General features: G+C 42.1%; 1 protein-coding gene across 1 annotated transcript in view; it reads left to right on the top strand.

The window, feature by feature from the left end:
- RNF150 (ring finger protein 150) overlaps positions 1–18,180 on the top strand; it is a 128,189-nt gene that overhangs the window by 63,968 nt on the left and 46,041 nt on the right. Inside the window, exons 2-4 of the mRNA XM_040581300.1 lie at positions 6,859–7,109; positions 14,296–14,367; positions 14,786–14,868. Coding sequence (XP_040437234.1) covers positions 6,859–7,109; positions 14,296–14,367; positions 14,786–14,868 — 406 coding nt within the window. The remainder of the gene's footprint in view (positions 1–6,858; positions 7,110–14,295; positions 14,368–14,785; positions 14,869–18,180) is intronic.

Genomic DNA, 18,180 nt, shown 5'->3' with positions numbered 1-18,180 from the left:
GTCTATGGTTTGAGACCAAATGTCCATCTGTCCCAGCGTTGTGTTTCTCATAATGGTAAATGGCAGCTGCTTGGGGAAGAGTGTAAGCGTGGGGTGAAGGTTTAGTCCTGCCTCCCCAGGTTTGTTCTCCCAGCCTCCAGCAGTTTGTGGTCCCTGGCTGTCTTTTATACTTGGCGCTCTGATGTTTTGAGCATCGAGATCCCGTCTTTTAACCTCTTATTTTCTTGTGTGAGGCCCTTCCTATTTAATTCAGAGCCACCTTTTGTGCTTAAGAGTCTTTGGTTAGGAACCTCAGTGAGTAACTTTGGACAACCCGATCTGTAGTTGCCCATATCTGTTATGAAAGCTCATTAGAAACTGGTGTCCTTTCTAGACCTTTGGCATTGAGACAGTTTATGCAAGAGATTATGGATGACAGTTTGTAGTCATTTCACCTATGATATATGATGTGTTGACTATGTATTACTGCTACTTACTATATATTGCTCTTCTCTTTGCCAGTTTTTTCTATAGTCTCATTTACTGATGCTTCAGTTTGGGAGCAGTGCAGTGAATTCCCCATAAAGGAGAGTGCCTGCAGGGAACAGTCCTTTTAGCCAGCTTGATTTCTTACAGGTAACGCTTCCCAGTTGGCGTACGTAAGAGTTCAGGGTGTTGTTTAAACAATGTTATGCAGCTGCTTCTCTGAAATGGGTGAAACTTAGAAATCAGCTTTTCTAAAATACTGCTGTGATTTCCAAAAGTCATTTTTGAGTTCACAAAAAATGTAATTTAAGCCTGTGTTTACTTTTAAAGCAGAAAAATGGGTAACAGCTGATCTTCTGGGCAATTTATAATTGCACTATACAGAACAGGAGAACTGAAATTGAACTCTTATTGGATGGTGTTAAAGACTTGGAATCCTTGTTGCAACTATGAAAATATTAGAACAGCTGCATTAAAATTCAGTGGAAATGCCATCTGATTAACCTATATACCATTTCCCATGTAATTTCATTGTAAAGAAACCAAACGTAATTACAAAGCAGTAGTATTTTCAAAGAGAACAAGGACTGTAGCAAAAGGTAGTATCTTCCAATAGCCCAACAGACCATTCTTGCAGCACCATCACCGGGGATTCTTTTCATTCTCTTCAGTGCTAGTTTTTCAGCAGAGCTGTTCTGGAGGAAAAAAGAAATAGAGTATTCTTTTAAAAAACAGCAGGTGTCCTTTGCTCCAAACATGCTTTAAAATGTTATACATCATCCAGATCATACTGTAAAATCCCTTCACACAAACTCAGGCAGCAGCAGGAGCTACAGCAGGAAAGCACTGGCATGGTTGGCAGCACAGTGAGTCCCTGTGCAGGGGGAGCGATGCTGAGCTCGCAGGAAGCACCACCGCAGAATTGGCTCACACCATGTGGGGCTGGCAGGACCCAGGGGCTGAGCCTGGGGAAGGTGCTCCAGGGCTGGGCACAGACAGGCCGTCAAGTTGCTTAGATCTGTGTTTGTTTTGCTTTTTTCCAATAGCTACTAGTTACTGAAATTGATTCCTAAAAATGAAATTATGTCTTTTAAGAAGTAAACAAAAAGTTGCTTAAGTTCTTGCACCCTCCTGCAAGGTTTCTGTTCCTGGGCTTTGAGCAGGACTGAACGCAGTCTGTTTTATCAGGGTAATTTCAAAACTCTGAAGTAGTGTTTGCGTTTTTGGTTATGAAATCTGTAAAAGGAATACTTTCATACTTGATTTTGCTGTACAGCAAAAGAGAAATCCTTATTTACATCTTGCTAGGATCTCTTGAAGTCTCTATATGGCTCCCAAAATGGAATTCTATTCAAATAATTCAATTAATCATTTCTCTGACTTCTGGCAGCTGCCAAGCATGAAGAATTAAGTCGTCCCTTCTAAGATGTGTCAGAAACATACCACTTCTTGGAGCTTCCATCAAAAATTGTCAAAGCATTACAGCAGCAGCCTGACTGCAAATTCAGAGAGCAGAGGACCATTTTCAGTATTGTCCCTGAAGCTCCCAGAGCAGAACCAAGAAATGCCACAGGTCTGTCAGCACAACCTGTGGCCAAGGTGGAGAATTTATGTACATCTTCTGGCTATAAAATCTGCCCATTTCTTCTACAAAAGCCACTGGTACAGAACTGAGGACTTTCTTTTCTCTGTCACCAGTGAATAGATTGTTCGGCTGCATGGAGGAGGAAGGTTTGGAGAAGGTTTTCCACATCTTTTTCCAAAGTGCACATCTTGCCGTTGAAAACATTCTCTGACTTCATCGCTGCTGCACAACTCTGTCGTCTGCTGCCACATGTAGGTGTCACAGGCGGCTGGCACCTGCTGCAGGTGCTCTCTCCATCTCCCCTCGCCCTGTGGTTCCTCCTGCTGTTAGCAGTTTGTTAGGAGATGGGACTCCTCTTGCAGCCTGGGGGAGGAAGAGCCCAGGATGACCCATACAGGAAGATACAGTGCTTAGGGGACTCAGTATACTGAGAACTAGTAATTCCAGAGCAACTTTTTTTGTAAGTGAACAAAGTAGCCGCAGCTTGGTGCGGTTGTTGTGCCATCAGTGGATTAGCCACAGGGCTGCGTGTTCAGCCTGGTGACTGGGAAACAAGCTGAGCCTGTCCACGGCTCTCCAGCACGGCCCCTCTGGAGCCTGCGATGCCCAGGGCTGTCCGGTGCCCACCAATAACCGTGCTGGTGGCCCTCCTGCCTAGTGCCATGGGATGCAGAGCCAAGAAGCAGAATAACTGCCTGAAGACTGGCAGCACATTTTCTCTACCCAGAAATATTTGATTAGGCAAATATGCGTCAGTAAGTTAAAGTGACTTAAATAATCCCAAATCCCAGAGTTCTAACCTTACTTGTTTTATTATTGGCTCATAAGGAGAGAGCACTGATATGTCAAATGTTTCCTAAGCAAAAAAAAAAAAAAAGAAGAAAAAAAAAATCCATTCACTGCAACCTGAATACCTTTGACTTATGAATCTCTGATTCATCCTGACAGCTACTTAAAAATTCATGTCAAACCCTGCATTAATCTTGGCCAGAAAAAGAAATGAAACGTGTTAGGTAACAAGAGTGCCACAAAATGCAGTTACCATTGTGGGTGTGTTAAATGAAAGGCATCGTTAGCGTTTAACGCACCAGAGAAGCATGAGTACATATTACCAGCTACCTTCTCTTTTTTGAAGTCCGTTGAACAAATGTGCACCGGGGCATAGAAACCCACCTCTGTAACATTGGTGTCTCATTACATTATTTCCCTTCTTTAATGTGTATAGTTTTCACTTACGTCAGAGCTTCTCATGTGTCATTAGATATTGAAACTAATACAAACATTTTCTTGTATAAGGGAAGAAAGGGAAATAAATTACTTTCTCTTTTTCTTCTTCCCACTATTGAGCATAGTTGAGATTAAAAACTTAGCGTAATGACTCGATTGATCAAGTAGCATTCTCTATAGTGCCTTGGAGAAATTACCAGAAACACAATAAAATGTTAAAAAAAAATCCTGATTATTATTTGTTGCTGATTTGGTTATTTTTTTCCAAGAATGCTTCATTACAAATGGTAATCTTTTCCAAGCAAATAACCAGATAGCCTGAAACATGAATGTATTAAGGTTTTGAATAAATAAAAGCAGCTGCTTTCCTCTTGCAATAGCTGTGTCTTGTATTTGGCATTTCTAACCACAATTTTACTTAAGCCTGTATCCACACCAATTTACTTAGTATCTTGTGTTTTTTAAAGTATCTTAAAAGACCCTAGACCTGAGGTGGTAGTAGACCGTCTGGACATAGAGATGTAAGGAGGAGAGAGCAGAGAAGGGATGTGCGTGGCTGCACTCCTGCTCCAAACCAGTTGCGCTTCCACTGTGAACTGAAGCCAGCAAACTGCACCGTAGCTTAATCAGAAAGGGCAGGTGATGAAAAACAGGAATGAAGTTAAATTTATGCATGAGATCACAATTTTTTTTCTCCCTCTTTTTCATTACTTCACTATTAAAGACAGATAAGGCATTACTGTGGTGGGCTTGTTTTATTATTACAAAAATACTGCTTTCATAATTGAACAATTGAGTATGATTCTTTATTTGCAACGTGCCATATCTGGTGTGTGCCCATTATTTGCAATTCTCCGGAAATATACAAAGCTATATCCAGTTGAATTAAACATAATTAATCATGTTAGACTTTTTAAAGAAACTTAAGATTCAGGATAATGAAACAGTTAAGATACTACCTGAATTTTCTACTGAAAAAGTTTTTGTCTGTGTCTCCTATTTTTATAGGCTTTCAGGTACTGAAAAGGATGTTAGAGGTCCATGCTGGACAAGTTGAGTGGGTCAGAATGGTGGCTTTTGAGAGGAGCTGATGGAAAAGCGTTTCAGTATTTTTGGCTGTGGTATTTTTCACTATGGGTTCATTTTGGCTATGTGTGAGGTAGTCACTTTGCTTTTCTTGTAGAGTGATTTAAAATTTTTTATTTTCTTTCAAGAAAGGGAAGAGAACAAAGGCAGGCATGTGGACAGCTAAGCACTGCTCCAGACAATTTGTCTATTGACTGCAGGAAAATTACTGGCATGGCAGCAGTGCCCTTCTCAGCCACTCTGAGACTTGGCAAATTCTCCCTAGGCTGTTAGGGTAATGTTTGCATTAGCCTTTTGTAATAAACAAGTATCAGAAGAGTTGCAAAGGTAGATTTATCTTGGCTTCTGAACGTGGGCTCTTAATAGACAAATAAAGCAAAATAGCTGAAAATTATTAATGCTTTGTGGAAGAGTGTTAGCAGAAAGGTTTAGTTTCCTATCATAGATATCTAAAACTTTTGACTCAGCCAAACTATTAATGTCCCACTATTCATTGACTGGCCTGTCCATAATCAGGAAAGTGTTATGATGGAAAGTCTCACAAGAGGAAGAGTGGTGGTGTTTGCACTTCTACCTCAAGACCTGAGCAGCATATATCATCTATTAGTAGCAACAGTCTGTCACAGCTATTTCAGTACGTCCAATTGACCAAGGCACCCAACAGAACTTGATAAAATTTCGGCTATGGTTAGTGTTTTTCATTGAACACCGCCCACATGTCTGCATTAGTTTATCTGAAATCCTGCTGGGTACCCCCTGGTCTTCAGCATCTAAATACCTCTGAAAACCTGGTTTATACCTCCCAGATGTTTTTGATGGAGAAACATCTGAGCTGGACCATGAGGACCAGAGCACAGTGCTGCGTCAGTGAAACTTGGGTTGGATATCAGCTTGGAGCGGAATGCCATTGGAAATTTAGGTTCAATAAGGAGAAGTGCCAGGTCCTGCACGTGGGTCTAACAACCCCATGCAAGGTTACAGGCTGGGGAAGAGCGGCTGGAAAGTTGCCTGGAAGAAAAGGCCCTGGGGGTGCTGGTCAACAGCCAGCTGAACATGAGCCAGCACCGTGCCCAGGTGGCCAGGAGGGCCAGCAGCATCCCGGCTTGTGTCAGAAGCAGTGTGGCCAGCGGGACCAGGGCAGTGACCGTCCCCCTGCACTGGGCACTGGTGAGGCCGCCCCTGGAATCCTGTGTTCAGGTTTGGGCCCCTCGCTGCAGGAGGGACACTGAGGGGCTGGAGCGTGTCCAGAGACGGGCAGCGGGGCTGGGGAAGGGGCTGGGGCACAAGTGTTGTGAGGGGCGGCTGAGGGAGCCGGGCTGTTTAGCCTGGAGAAAAGGAGGCTGGGGGGGACCCTACTGCTCTCTGCGACTGCCTGACAGGAGGCCGTAGGCAGGTGGGTGTCAGTCTCTTCTCCCAGATAACAAGCAACAGGAGGAGAGGAGATGGCCTCAAGTTATGCCAGGGGAGGTTTAGATTGGATGTTAGGAAAATTTTTTTGGCTGAAAGGGTGGTCAAGCATTGGCACAGGCTGCCCAGGGAGGTGGCTGAGTCAGCATCCCTGCAGGTGTTTAAAAAATGCATAGATGTGGTGCTTAGGGATATGGTTTAGTGATGGACTTGGCAGTCCTGGGTTGATGGTTGTACTTGGTGATCTCAAAGGTGTTTTTCAACCTAAGTGATTCTATGGTTCTGTTACCCTATTCTGTGAAATGCAAGTCGCTGTCTCGTGTCTCCGTTCACAGCTGAGTGATCCCTTTCCACTTCTGTGAATGTCCTGAGTCAGTCAGCACTTTGTCCTCCTGCCAGAGTCATAATACAGGTGGCCGTGGTGTTAACAACATGCTGGGTGATTTCCAGGGATTTCAGCTGAAATTCTGAAACCTCACCCCAGCATCATCTCTCTGACTTCAGACACCTCCAGTTTGTACCTTTCTTTCTAAATGCCAGTTTGTGATCATTGCATACGCTGTTGTTTCTAGCACGTTTCTACGTTAAAATACATCCTGTTTGTCCTTAGCTGCATAGTACAATTCAGAATTTGACTATTGCAAAACATAGCCTAGGTGTAAAAATTGTCTACATGCTTGTTTAGTGAAGTGGAAGAACAGAATACCCCTAATATTAAACCATAAAGTCGTAATAGTTTATTCATAAAGCTTGACAGTCTCATGACCCTGCAAAATGGGCTATGATAAATGTATATGAAGAGTTGGGTGGAAGGATGCTGGCTGCAGCTTGTCTCGCTTTCTGCAGCGCTTACAGTAATATCGTCTAGATAAGCCTCGGTAGTGCTGGAAATCTGTGTTTATGTCAACCTGTGAAACGCACTTCATGTATCTCATGGAGATCAGTTTATAGAAACACACTGTGTAACTGGTCCTGGTTGAAACCTTCTACCAGACCCATCCTCTTGGTAAGCAGGAGGGAGGAGAGCAAGAGAAAGGGCGATCAGTCGTTTTACTTAAGGTTTCTTTTCTCTCTCTCCTGTCTGATAGGCCTAGAAGATGTTGTAGCAATAATGATTCCTGAACCCAAAGGAAAAGAGATAGTGAGCCTCCTGGAGAGGAACATTACTGTGATGATGTACATAACCATTGGGACGCGCAACTTGCAGAAGTACGTCAGCCGGACCTCTGTGGTGTTCGTCTCCATCTCCTTCATTGTGCTGATGATCATCTCACTGGCATGGCTGGTCTTCTATTACATCCAGCGATTCCGCTACGCAAATGCCAGAGACAGAAATCAGGTGAGCAGTGCTGGAATGGCTGGCTGTGTTTTCAAAAAATCACCATGGGATTCAGCCTAAGAGTAGAAGTTGAGGAAATTGTGAATGTTTGGTAAAAAAGACAAACCAAAACAAAAACGAAGAAGGTAGAAAGAATGGGAATATTAAAATGCCTGTGTCTGGGAAAAGCCAAGACTTCTGTCAATATAGATGGGAATCAGGAAAAAATAAATTAATAAATATAGTGTGAATATATTACGGTTTTTTTCTCCCATGGAGAAAACACAAAAAATAGAAAGTTGGTGATATTTATTAGTGAAAAGATTGCCTTGGTACATATAGCCAAAGTGAAGTAGAAATGTATATAACTAATGACCCTTGAGATCAAAACGATGACTGAAATACAGCGAGATATGTAAATGTTGTGTGTGAAACGAGGGTTTACAGTAAGTGAAGAAATAAAAAAAAGAACAGAAAGTGGTTTCATTTTCTTGCTCCTTTACAAGAGTATTGGGCTTGAAAGGCAAACATGTCCCTGTTCATTTGTCAATGATCACTGAACACATAAATGCTGTAGTGATAGCCACCAATATTATTCCATTAATTTTGGTTTTGGCATCTTGTCCAAACCCCATGAAAGAGATACAAAATGTATGGCGCTGGAGAGAAGTCAACAGCAGTGGAAATGAACGCTAGGTCCTGAGGCCCTCTGGATTTATAAAGCACGGTGCATCTTTATGGTGGTTCAGCAGTGCATAATAATAGCAATGATAATAATAAATTTAATCTTTTTGTGTCTGGATGCAACTATCTCAGCATCAGCAGAACTGTGAAGCTGAGGCTTCTACATTTCATGCTAATGGTACAGTAGAAAATGTTATCAATGTATGAAATCTGAGGAGATAACCATTTTACTGCAGGGGAAAAAACGCCCTGTAATTCAGAGATGTTTCTGGACCTTTAATAAATTACTGTCGGGGCAGGGGGAGGATTGCCTTGCTTGCTCTGCAGAAAAAGTAAAACTAAGAGAGTTAATAGTCATCTTGTAGAGAAAAGGTACTGCCACAAACTCTGTATCATATACTTAATGTATAGGGATCCTTCACCCTCCTCCACTGAAATTCAGGCATCCTCTGAGACAGAGAACAGCTGTTCTTTATTTACAGACAGCAAGAATATATTTTCCTTTTAAATATGAAGTTTTGGATAGCAAGAATGAGACGATCCCAGCTGGAATTTGAACATCACTGGCAGCAGATTCGCTGTGACTGTAACGGCTGTGATAATTTTTAAATGCTTTGGCTGCAAAAGCACATGTGTGCTTAATTTATGTATGTGAGTACCGTAAGTGTGCTTTCAATCAAGTAATTATACAGGCAGATTAGCAGTGTAAATAGACATACATAAACATGAAACCCAGAGAATAAGAAGCTCATTCAAGTAATATGCTATAGTTTGGAACTGATAGGTTTATATATTCAAGCAGATTGCCTTTTCAGTATTTTCTTTCTGAAGTTTGCATGAGACTAACATGTGCACAAACAGTTGTCCTGTGCAGAGGTTTGGTTTTAATAATGTATGATTATACTAGTTCTGTTCTTCAGAAGAATAAGAAAGCATGCCTCCTAAGCAATTTTTTTTTATTATTATTTTTTGCCAAAGCTGTAATAATGATATGTGGCAACCTAGAATTTCTTCATGTACTTCATCCAGTTTTGCTTGGTATCTCTAATCCCTTGATTAGCTCTTTTCATATGAAAAATGGTAACAATATACAGACAAAGCTAAACCACTACTGTTAATTAGTTGCTGCTGTTTGGTTTGTTTGTTTTTTTAATTTTGGGTCTGGCTATGGGATATAAAAATGTAGATAGTTCAGAAGAGCTCATCTTGCTCTTGCCCTTTCCATGAGGATGACGCTCTGTTCCCCTTAAAGTTATGCTTGGTTTTTTTCTTAGACATATTTTCGTGTAGCACAAGGATGGGATCACAGAGTTCTATATTAATATCTTGGATATTTCGATACGTACAAGGAAAACAGTTCCATCTTGCTTTGCTGGAGCAGAATTCTTTTGTCATTGTGCTCAGAACATTTTGCCATTATAACTTGCATGTGTCTGTGTGAAGGTAGTGTGCTTACTTGTTGGAAAGCCTTGCAAGGGTTTTAAGCACTTTTCATTGCTGGCCAGCGTTAGAAAGGATGCTTCCTCCTGTTTGTATTTGATGTACTCAGGCTAAAGCTTATCCAAAGGTTGAAATGTTTGGATAAACAGAGCATCAGATGAAGGGGGAGCCAGCTAGCCTGTTCAGAGAAAGTTGTGCTATCACTTCCTACCCCACAATGCAATAGCATCTAACTGTGCACACTGACTGCCCTGTTCTGAAACTGCAAAAAACTGTGACTTCAGTTAGATTGAAAAATAAAACTTAAAAAGCTTAAATTCAGTTTGACATCTAAACGGTTTAAAATTCCACAGTTTTAAAACAAAGGCTTGTGAGGGCCTGTGTTTCCTGTGTCAAATAAGAACCTAGGCCTGCACCCTTGTTAACCTCCGTCATGCATGCCCTTCCTAGGCTTGGCTGATACTGGAGTTGCTACTGGGAGCAGTTCAGCCTCCTCTGGATTGGTGGTCTGGGCACTGTGCTGGGGGAATGGGATGGTGTGGCTGACTGCAAAATACGATTGGCAGAAAAAGCCGTTCTCTCCAAGCAGGAGGAGTTACATGAAACACTGTTACATGAAAGCAAGATTGCTGAATATCTGTCCTTGGCCACTCCAAGTCATCTTCCATTGTGCCTTTTCGAAGCTGATGCATTGCAACTATGTCATCCTTTCATTAAAAACATCATGTGCCTTTTAATCAAGCCTCATAACCACCTTTGCTTCCTTGTCCTCTTTTATAAGGTGACCCTCCTTTCCAGGTCCACTTCCCTTCTTGCACACGCGTAAGTTGCTGATCAAGCAGTAGACCCAAAAGGAACTGATTTATTTCTCCATCAAGAAAGCAACAAATCCAACTACTGAGAGAGGCAGCTAGAAAGACTGAGGAATCTCCTAGAATTGTTCCCTGTGACTTCCCAGTGAGATGAAACCTGGACATGCAGCATGTACATCTTCAGTCACCCCTCTTCCTCACCATGTGAGGAAGGTTTAAAATCCAGGTTCATGTACCAGAAGGAAGACACAGCTCACTCCAGTTAGGTGCCTGATTTTGATGAGTGGAGAATCAGGACTTCAAGGATTCTCGCTGAATGCCCTGGCCCATTCGTCCCAACTTGGCTGGGGATTAGTGCAGTGGAGCACAAAACTGGCTTTCGTTATGGGCTTGTGCACCTGCATCTAGGGTGTCAACTACAAATGTGGTTAGATTTCAATTTTTATGTGAATACATTTGATTTTTTTTTAAGAGTATCTCTAGCACAGGCGATCGTATGGTACGTGTGGAAGTAGAAGATCAGTAGTAGTATTCACATGGATGATAATCCAAGGCCGCCTTTTTTTCCCACCTGACAAGGTGTCCAGGAAGTAGGTGGTTGCCCCGATGATATATTCTTTTGCTATGAAGAGGATAAATTTGTGTAAGGAAAGCATAGGCATTCTGCTTTCTCAGCAGCTTGTTCTTGGAGCCCTCTTGAAGATGAGAGTTTCTTTGTGAAAGACTGTGGGAATTGTTTGCATCAAGAGACATGAGGCTGCAGAGCTGACTGGAAGCAGTTTGGAATGATATGACAAGTCCTGGAGACAGTTCAGCAAAATGTGACTTGCTGTCTCAGCCCTGTAACAGCCAGGGCACAAGCTTAAAAAAAAGGCAAAACAAAACAACCAAAAAAACCCAACAACAAAACCAACCCTGTCAGTGCGTCAGATTTCATATTTCACCAGTAATAGCAGAGTTCCCTTTTTGTCATCTGTGAGATGTGAAATGGGGTGATGGTGAGGGGATGATGTCTAAAGTGCCAGTCTTGTTGACCTTCTTCCTTCCTGTCATTTCTTCCCATTGTTTTTTTGTGAAGTAGAAGTTTTCTGTAAAGTCATTTTGAATCTGGCTGGGCTCTGTGAGTTTTGCAGGACAGTGAAAGCCAAAGCAGGCAGTGATCACACTGGTGCCGAGGAGGGTGCTGTGCATCCTGGGTTCATCTCCAGTGAAGGATCAGCTTTAGTATGTGACTGGCAGCATGTGGAGGTCAAGCAATTATCTGAGAAGGAAGACTGCTGGCTGTGGCTTTGAATGAGAGTTTTGGGCCATTGGGTAGAGACATCAGTCTTTGAAGCATTCTTGGGAAGGTGCTTCCCGTGATGGAGTCCACAAACTGTATCTGTGGTACAGGAGGTGTGTCTGATGCCTCGTCCTGATGGTGAGCTTCATTCTGCACAAGGCCATCTCCTCCCTGCAAAGGTGATAGTTTAGTAAGGCCGTTAAGAGAGAAGCACGTACCATAATTTCTCTTCCACAGCATCTGCAGTCATTTATTTCCTCGGGAACAGACTAGTGATGCTTTCCATGCTACTTGCTTTTTCATGAGTATCACACTCTTCGCAAGACCACTGCATCTGATATGCTTAACTCTTTCCAGTCCAGTACTGAATGTTGCAGCCTTCAAGCCTAATGAGATTATGGGATTTATGACTGTATATCTCTAAGCCAGACTTTAAACCCTTAAACTATTGTAATGCCTCTTATCTTTTAGGGGAAATAATTAGGTAGTGATAGCATGACTTTTGTTCAAATGGAAGAATCCTTTGAAAATATGACTTTACTCCAAGATACTCTTGTTCTTTGGAAAACTAAATTACTCTCATTCACATGCAAGTCATGAACTTATCTATTTAAGATAGATAAGAGAAAGCAAACATGAAAACAAGCAGATCAAAGACATATGAGTCTTTAATTTTGTCCTTTCCCCTTGAAAAACATGCAAAAAAGAACTGAGACATTTCATTAGTTTAAGTAATAATCATGATTAAAAGGAATCACAAGCAATTCCTGTAGCAGGACATAACGGCTTTTGTCTTGCTGTATGTTATCAGTCTGTCTTTTGATATATATTAAAGAAACAAATAGCTGGCAAGAACTGTTTCCAACTCTAGTCGGATACCTTTATTTAAGGGAGACTGAGAAAACGTACCACAGAAAAAGGTGCTGTATAACTACAAGATACTCCCTCATGTGTAATAATTAGTTGTGCTGGAAAGCTCATATGTAAATCCCATATGATAGCCAAGATCATTTTCACCTCTTTAGCCAGATCTGAAGTTGCTCTTCGCTTTCAATATTCCATGCGTTTTGTCAGTCTTCTGTGTCTTTCCAATCCAATAAGCTTACTGTCTAAATTTAATTCAGTGATTTTAATTGAATCTGAAGAACAAAGTGGTAATTTATTAATCGTATCTGTATGGTAATTAGGTCTCAATTTACAAGCTACATCCAGCTTCCTTCCATTTTTGGCTTAATGCTCTCAACCCCTCCAGCTGGAAACCCTTCCCGCTGACAGGCACCTCTGAACTCCAGCACGGGCAGTGTTCCCAGTCCAAAGAGTTGAATGTCTTCTGAGTCACTGAAGCTCCTCAGTCTCCCTCCTATCTAACAACACATGGCTGGACACACGGATGGGGAGGGGAGGTGAAGAGAAGAGTTTCAGTCATTTATTGATGGCAAATTGGGTTGAATTGTTGTAAAACTGACAAAAAGACGTTGGAGTAGGTGTGGCTATGTGAAACTGTACAAGAAAGGTGTAAAAAAATTGGAGAGCACCCAGAAGAGGGTCACCAGTGTGGTCTGGGGACAGGAGCGCACATCTGAGGAGAGGCAGCAGAAGCTTGGCTCGCTGTGTGGGAGGGGAGCAGGGGAGGGTGCACTGCCTGCAGTCTTCAGCTGCTTGAGGGGTGGTTGAAGAGGAGGCAGTCAGACTTTTCTCAGAGGTACACAGGGTAATGGTCACAAATTACAACAAGGGAAATTCCATTTCTATGTTTAAAAAAAAAAAAAAAAAAAAAAAAGACTGTGAGAGTGCTTAAGCACTGGAACAAATTATCCACAGAGGTTGTGAAATCTCCTTTCCTGGAGATATTCAATACTTGACTGGACGCAGCTCTGACTTTGAAGTTGACCCAGCCTTGAGCAGGGGGGTGGGAATACATGACCTCTCAAAGACCTTCCCAGCCTGTGAGTCTCTGTCTCCAGGTCACCTCACTGTTGGGTTAGCACGAGTGAGCAGCCAAGTCCTTGGAGCACCGATAGAAGCTCAATAGCTCAGGGTGCAGAGGTAGCTCCGCTGAGCAGTGATTGCATGAGCTGCCCCATTATGTTCTCAGCCCCTTGCAAGAGGCGGGCATCTCAGTCTTCAGCGTTTGAGAACAGGGTGTTTTGCATCAGGCTGTCGTTACATACTTTAATCCTGAGTGGCTGTGACCCTGCCAACACAGTAACAATGTTTTGGAAATACGGGAGAACAGTCAGAAACATCATGTAGTAAGCAATTCGTGGTCCGCTGGAAGGAAAGATAGAAAGGCAAAGAACAAGTGAATGGTTGTGTATGGATAGGATGTTACCGCAGGACTTTATAGTGCTTTACCTGTAAGAAACTGGAGATGCTTTCACCTTACTTTTATACCTTGCATTGCTTCTATAAAGTAGGCAACTGTGTATTGCAGGAAGAGAGAACAACAGCAGAGAAGTTTATCGATGTATTTTGTGGGTAACAAATTAACAGCACACTTTCAGCACTTGCATCTTGCTGAAGATCATGAACTAGTTCTGGAACAGCAAAGACTTTCTGAATCTTAAGTGCAGCGTTCACTCTGCTTACTAGCCCAGGCCTCATTTAATAATGTATTTTTCACAACTGCCATTAGAAAATGAGAGGGAAGAAGCAATATACCCAAATAGTGGACTTCTTACGTACGTTGCTACACACTGGCGTAGTAAAAGGGCTGCAGTGTAGCATCGTGATGGGCTCACGTGCAGTCTCCACTGGAACCCCATTAGAGTAGCTTTGCCTCATCAGCCGTGGGTTGCCAGTGAGCCTAGAATACCTACTGTGCCCTTATTGTGAACAACAGTATGACTGACCTCATCTGTTTATATTTATACAGCACTGTCCTATTTCATGTACAGTCACTTCAGATTATTAAGAAGCCTAGGGAGAAAAGGTGATGATTTCTGCATGAAGAGACACTCTTTGCTTAAGAGCAAATTTTCTATTACAGCGCCGGCTTGGAGATGCTGCAAAGAAAGCAATCAGCAAGCTGCAAGTCAGAACAATCAGGAAAGGTGATAAGGTAATTTTTCAAATTGCTCATTACCAAATGAAACTCTGTGCTGAGGATTCATTCAGACCACCAGGACAATGAGGCAGAACAGAAATGGCAATTGCTTATTTAGCTACTATGCATCCTTCAGGTGGGGGAAGAATGCCGGTAAGCAATTTACAGATGGAATGGAGTAGAGAGAGAAGGTGATTGTGTGAAGGTGCAGAAAATCCTGGAGGTTAAAACATGCTAACTAAATCTGCATGCTTCCCAGGGCAAGTTTCCAGCTGGAAACATGTTGGAAAATCTGACTTGCTTGTCTTGAAATGCATTATTGAATTTGCATCATGCATCAGTGACTGTTTTCCTTTGTCACACGGGCTCTTGTATGAAGAGATTAGCTGACAAAATCAAAAGATGAAAATGATGAATGTTCTCTTTGTTGTAGGAAACTGAGCCAGACTTTGATAACTGTGCTGTTTGTATTGAAGGCTACAAGCCCAATGATGTTGTCAGAATTTTGCCTTGCAGGTAAGTTGAAGGTTGAAAGTGCTTTAGCTCTCATAGTCTCACTACTTTAAGATAGGCTCTGTTCTCACAGTATCATGCTGATGAGATTACCCGAGAGCTTGGGGAGGGAAGGGTGAGTTTATCATTTTGATTTATTCAAAATCTGTTGGTAAAGATATCTGAAGTGCCTCATATTCAACTTGAAGTGGAAGGAATATTAATGGTGGTGAGAACCTGAGTTTAGCATGATAGTCAGAAATTTTGTCTGATCTGGACCTACTACGAAGTCTTCAGTAGGATTTTTAAACTAAAGGTTTTCATTCCTCTATTTACCTCCCAGGTTTTGTATCAGTCCAGAATAAGTGCCTTAGAAGAATTTGCCCCTGACTTCAAGGTGAGCCCTGAGCCGAGCAGCCAGGGGCAGAGCAGGCTCCAGCTCCCCATGGAGCTACTTCTTTTGCTGTCCTGGGCTGTGTCCAGGTGCTGAGAAAGGGCTGACTTCTATTAAAAAAAACAAACAAACAAACAAAAAGAAAAACCAAAACAAAACAACCCAGCCATAAAAAGGGATATGCTGAGTAGAACAGTAAAGGAAAAAGGGAATGTGACAAAGACCGAGGTATCTATTGCTGCCATGAAAATATTTTCAGGCATGTGGGATGTGGAGGTGACAAGAGGAGCTTTTGGGTTTGTTTTTTCTCTTTTCTTCCCCTCATGTGAAGGTGCCCGGTGCAGCACATACACTCGCAGTGATGTGAAACAGGAGCACAGCCTCTTGCTGCCCGTAACAGTGGTATTCATCTCTCTGTGCCATTGTATTGTCATCTGTGAAGTGTTAGCTAATGAAGGAAATCTCTAAGGAAATGAACTTCTTAGGAATTTTCCTAGGAACACTGGTTCCCCTAGGAGAGCAAGAGCAAGTGTTTGATTTCCATAGAAATAGGGATCTCAAGTGCTATACATACAGAGCAGAGATTATGGTTTGTTTAATAGAGTTTCTTTCTTCTCCTGCAGACATGTTCACTGGCTTGAGAAACTGAAATGCTTGTTTCTTTTCCTGCTCTATTGTTCCCTAGTAGATATTTGAATGCTACAGGCTGTCCATTTTGGTTTGTTCATGTGACTCGTTAAATCTGTTTACTGCCATCACTAAATGGCAAACAAAAAGCAACAGATTAATCATAAATGTGACCTACTGTAAATCCCCCACAATGACAAATCACATGTGAACTCGTTTTTCTGCAGACAGACACAAATGCATCACTTCATGAAGCAGAAATACAGAGAAATGAGAAATTACCAGAAAATACGGACCTTGGTTTGACATTAAGCCTTTTTTCATAGAAGCATAATAAAACTTGGAAATTCTGCATGATAGAGACAGGCAGTTTTTGGAGGTAGTTACACAAAAGCAAAAAACATGTCGAAGCTCTAGCTTTCACTTGTGTCTCGCCTCATAATTCAGTGAGGCTCCAGTCAGACTTTGTCATCCACAGCGTTGAGTCAAGCAGAGTGAAGAGGAAGCACATAGTTAACAGGTGATGTTCAGTTCTTGGCTGACTTAAAAGGTCACCTAGAAAATGACTCATGCTAAAAGGGTAGCAGCAGCAGAACTGTCTTGTAAAATACTCACAGTTAGTTTGAGCCTCAGCAGTTTTGAATTATAAAAACTCAAGAGATCTTTCCCAAGCAGCTACTTCACAAACCCTGGCTGTCCTGCTACACAAATTGTGAGGGCAGTATTTTACTCATTCGCATGGGTTTGGACTTCCAAAACAGGAAATGGCAGTCATGATTCTTTCTGCTGTTGTCAGTCTCATCTCCTCATGGAAGAAAAAAAAAGAAAAAGAAAAAAAGAAAGGAATTAATTTCTATCTCTGTTAAGTGAGTAGGAGAGTGTTATATCTTGATAACGACCCACAGACTGTAGGTTTCTTCCTCCAGCATCCTCAGTTAAACTCTGTGTAGTTTTTTATGGGAACCTCATTAGACTGCTGTTTAATAAGAGGCTGGCATTTCACCAAGCCTTACAGAAGCCAGCACCATATGACACCAGTGCTGGCTGACCTTAGTGATTCTATCCAGGAGGTGCTCAACATGTAGAACTTTTTATCTGCAAAGCCAAGTACGCCCCAAGAGCTGCACATGAAAGATGCTGCTTTGTACTATAGGCAGTACTGGGAAAACCCCTGCTAGCAGGCACACTCTGTATAAAGACCTATACATCTTGAGATTTCTTTTTAAGGCTGGTGGAGCCTGAGTCTCCTAAGAAACTGGTACCAGAAGTCCACCGGCCAATACTGCAATGGATGAGCTCTGAAGTCATAGAGATGCATGTTTACTAGGATTTATGCTATTTCCCCGAATGCCCTCTCTCTTCTGCTGGCAGAGAGCCGGCACTGGGATAGCCTGTCCTTATGTATCCCACTCTGGAGAGCTAGGAGGAGGATTCCAGTTAACTTGTGCTGCTTCCTCTCTGTCCTCTTTAGCCAGCTCCCACAACTGACTGCATTAATAAACTTCACTCTACAGAATGTATTAAATAAATAAGGACTGACACTTGATTAAAAAAAGGGTTGGCTTGCAGCTGGTTTTACGTTTGATGGTAGCAAGCACCACTGAAGTTATCTTTGAGGGCACTGACACAACATCAATTGTAACCAAGTTCATTGTTCCCAGAGTGACATCTCTTGTCATAGCCCTAGTTCCTTCTGCTTGTCCTCCATCTCTAGCTTCAAAACAATTTTCTTTTCTGCTCTGGCTTTGGAGAAGTTATAGGTGCTGCTGCTCCCAGTGTGTGCCTTTTACTAAACTTTCACTAACTTTACTAAACCTCTACAGAGAGGCAAGACAATTCTTTCAACCTCATCTCTACAGAGTTCTTCATAACCTCTTTTTTTGGTTGCTTCATTTCTGACGCCAATAAACGTGCTTTCTGACCCAGTTTCAGCTCATTCCCTTTCCCTGAACATTCACTCCGTGAACAACTATGATTTCAAAGAATGCTTCATTCCTCCTCATTCCTCCTTTCTCTTTTGATTAGCTTCCTGTGAAAATTATGTCATCACACACATTCTTCCCTTTGATTCCTTCGTCTCACTTATCCTCACATCATCATCTTTTGTCCTTCTTTCTTCCTCAACAATAAACAAATAGTACCGTACATGCACCCTCAAAAGCTCGAATCTTCTCATTAGATACTATGGTGCTGCTCAGTCTCTCACCAAAACCCTTCTTTGCTTCAGCTCTATGTCTAATCCAGGCAACTGATGCTCTTACTCAGGGTCCCTAGGTTTGCATGTCTCTGCTTTTCCTTCGTTTTCTCTTAGCTCG

This window comes from Falco naumanni, chromosome 1 (genome assembly GCF_017639655.2).
Source record: "Falco naumanni isolate bFalNau1 chromosome 1, bFalNau1.pat, whole genome shotgun sequence".
In the NCBI taxonomy this organism is placed as follows: domain Eukaryota; kingdom Metazoa; phylum Chordata; class Aves; order Falconiformes; family Falconidae; genus Falco; species Falco naumanni.
This window is presented reverse-complemented; position numbering and strand designations above follow the sequence as displayed.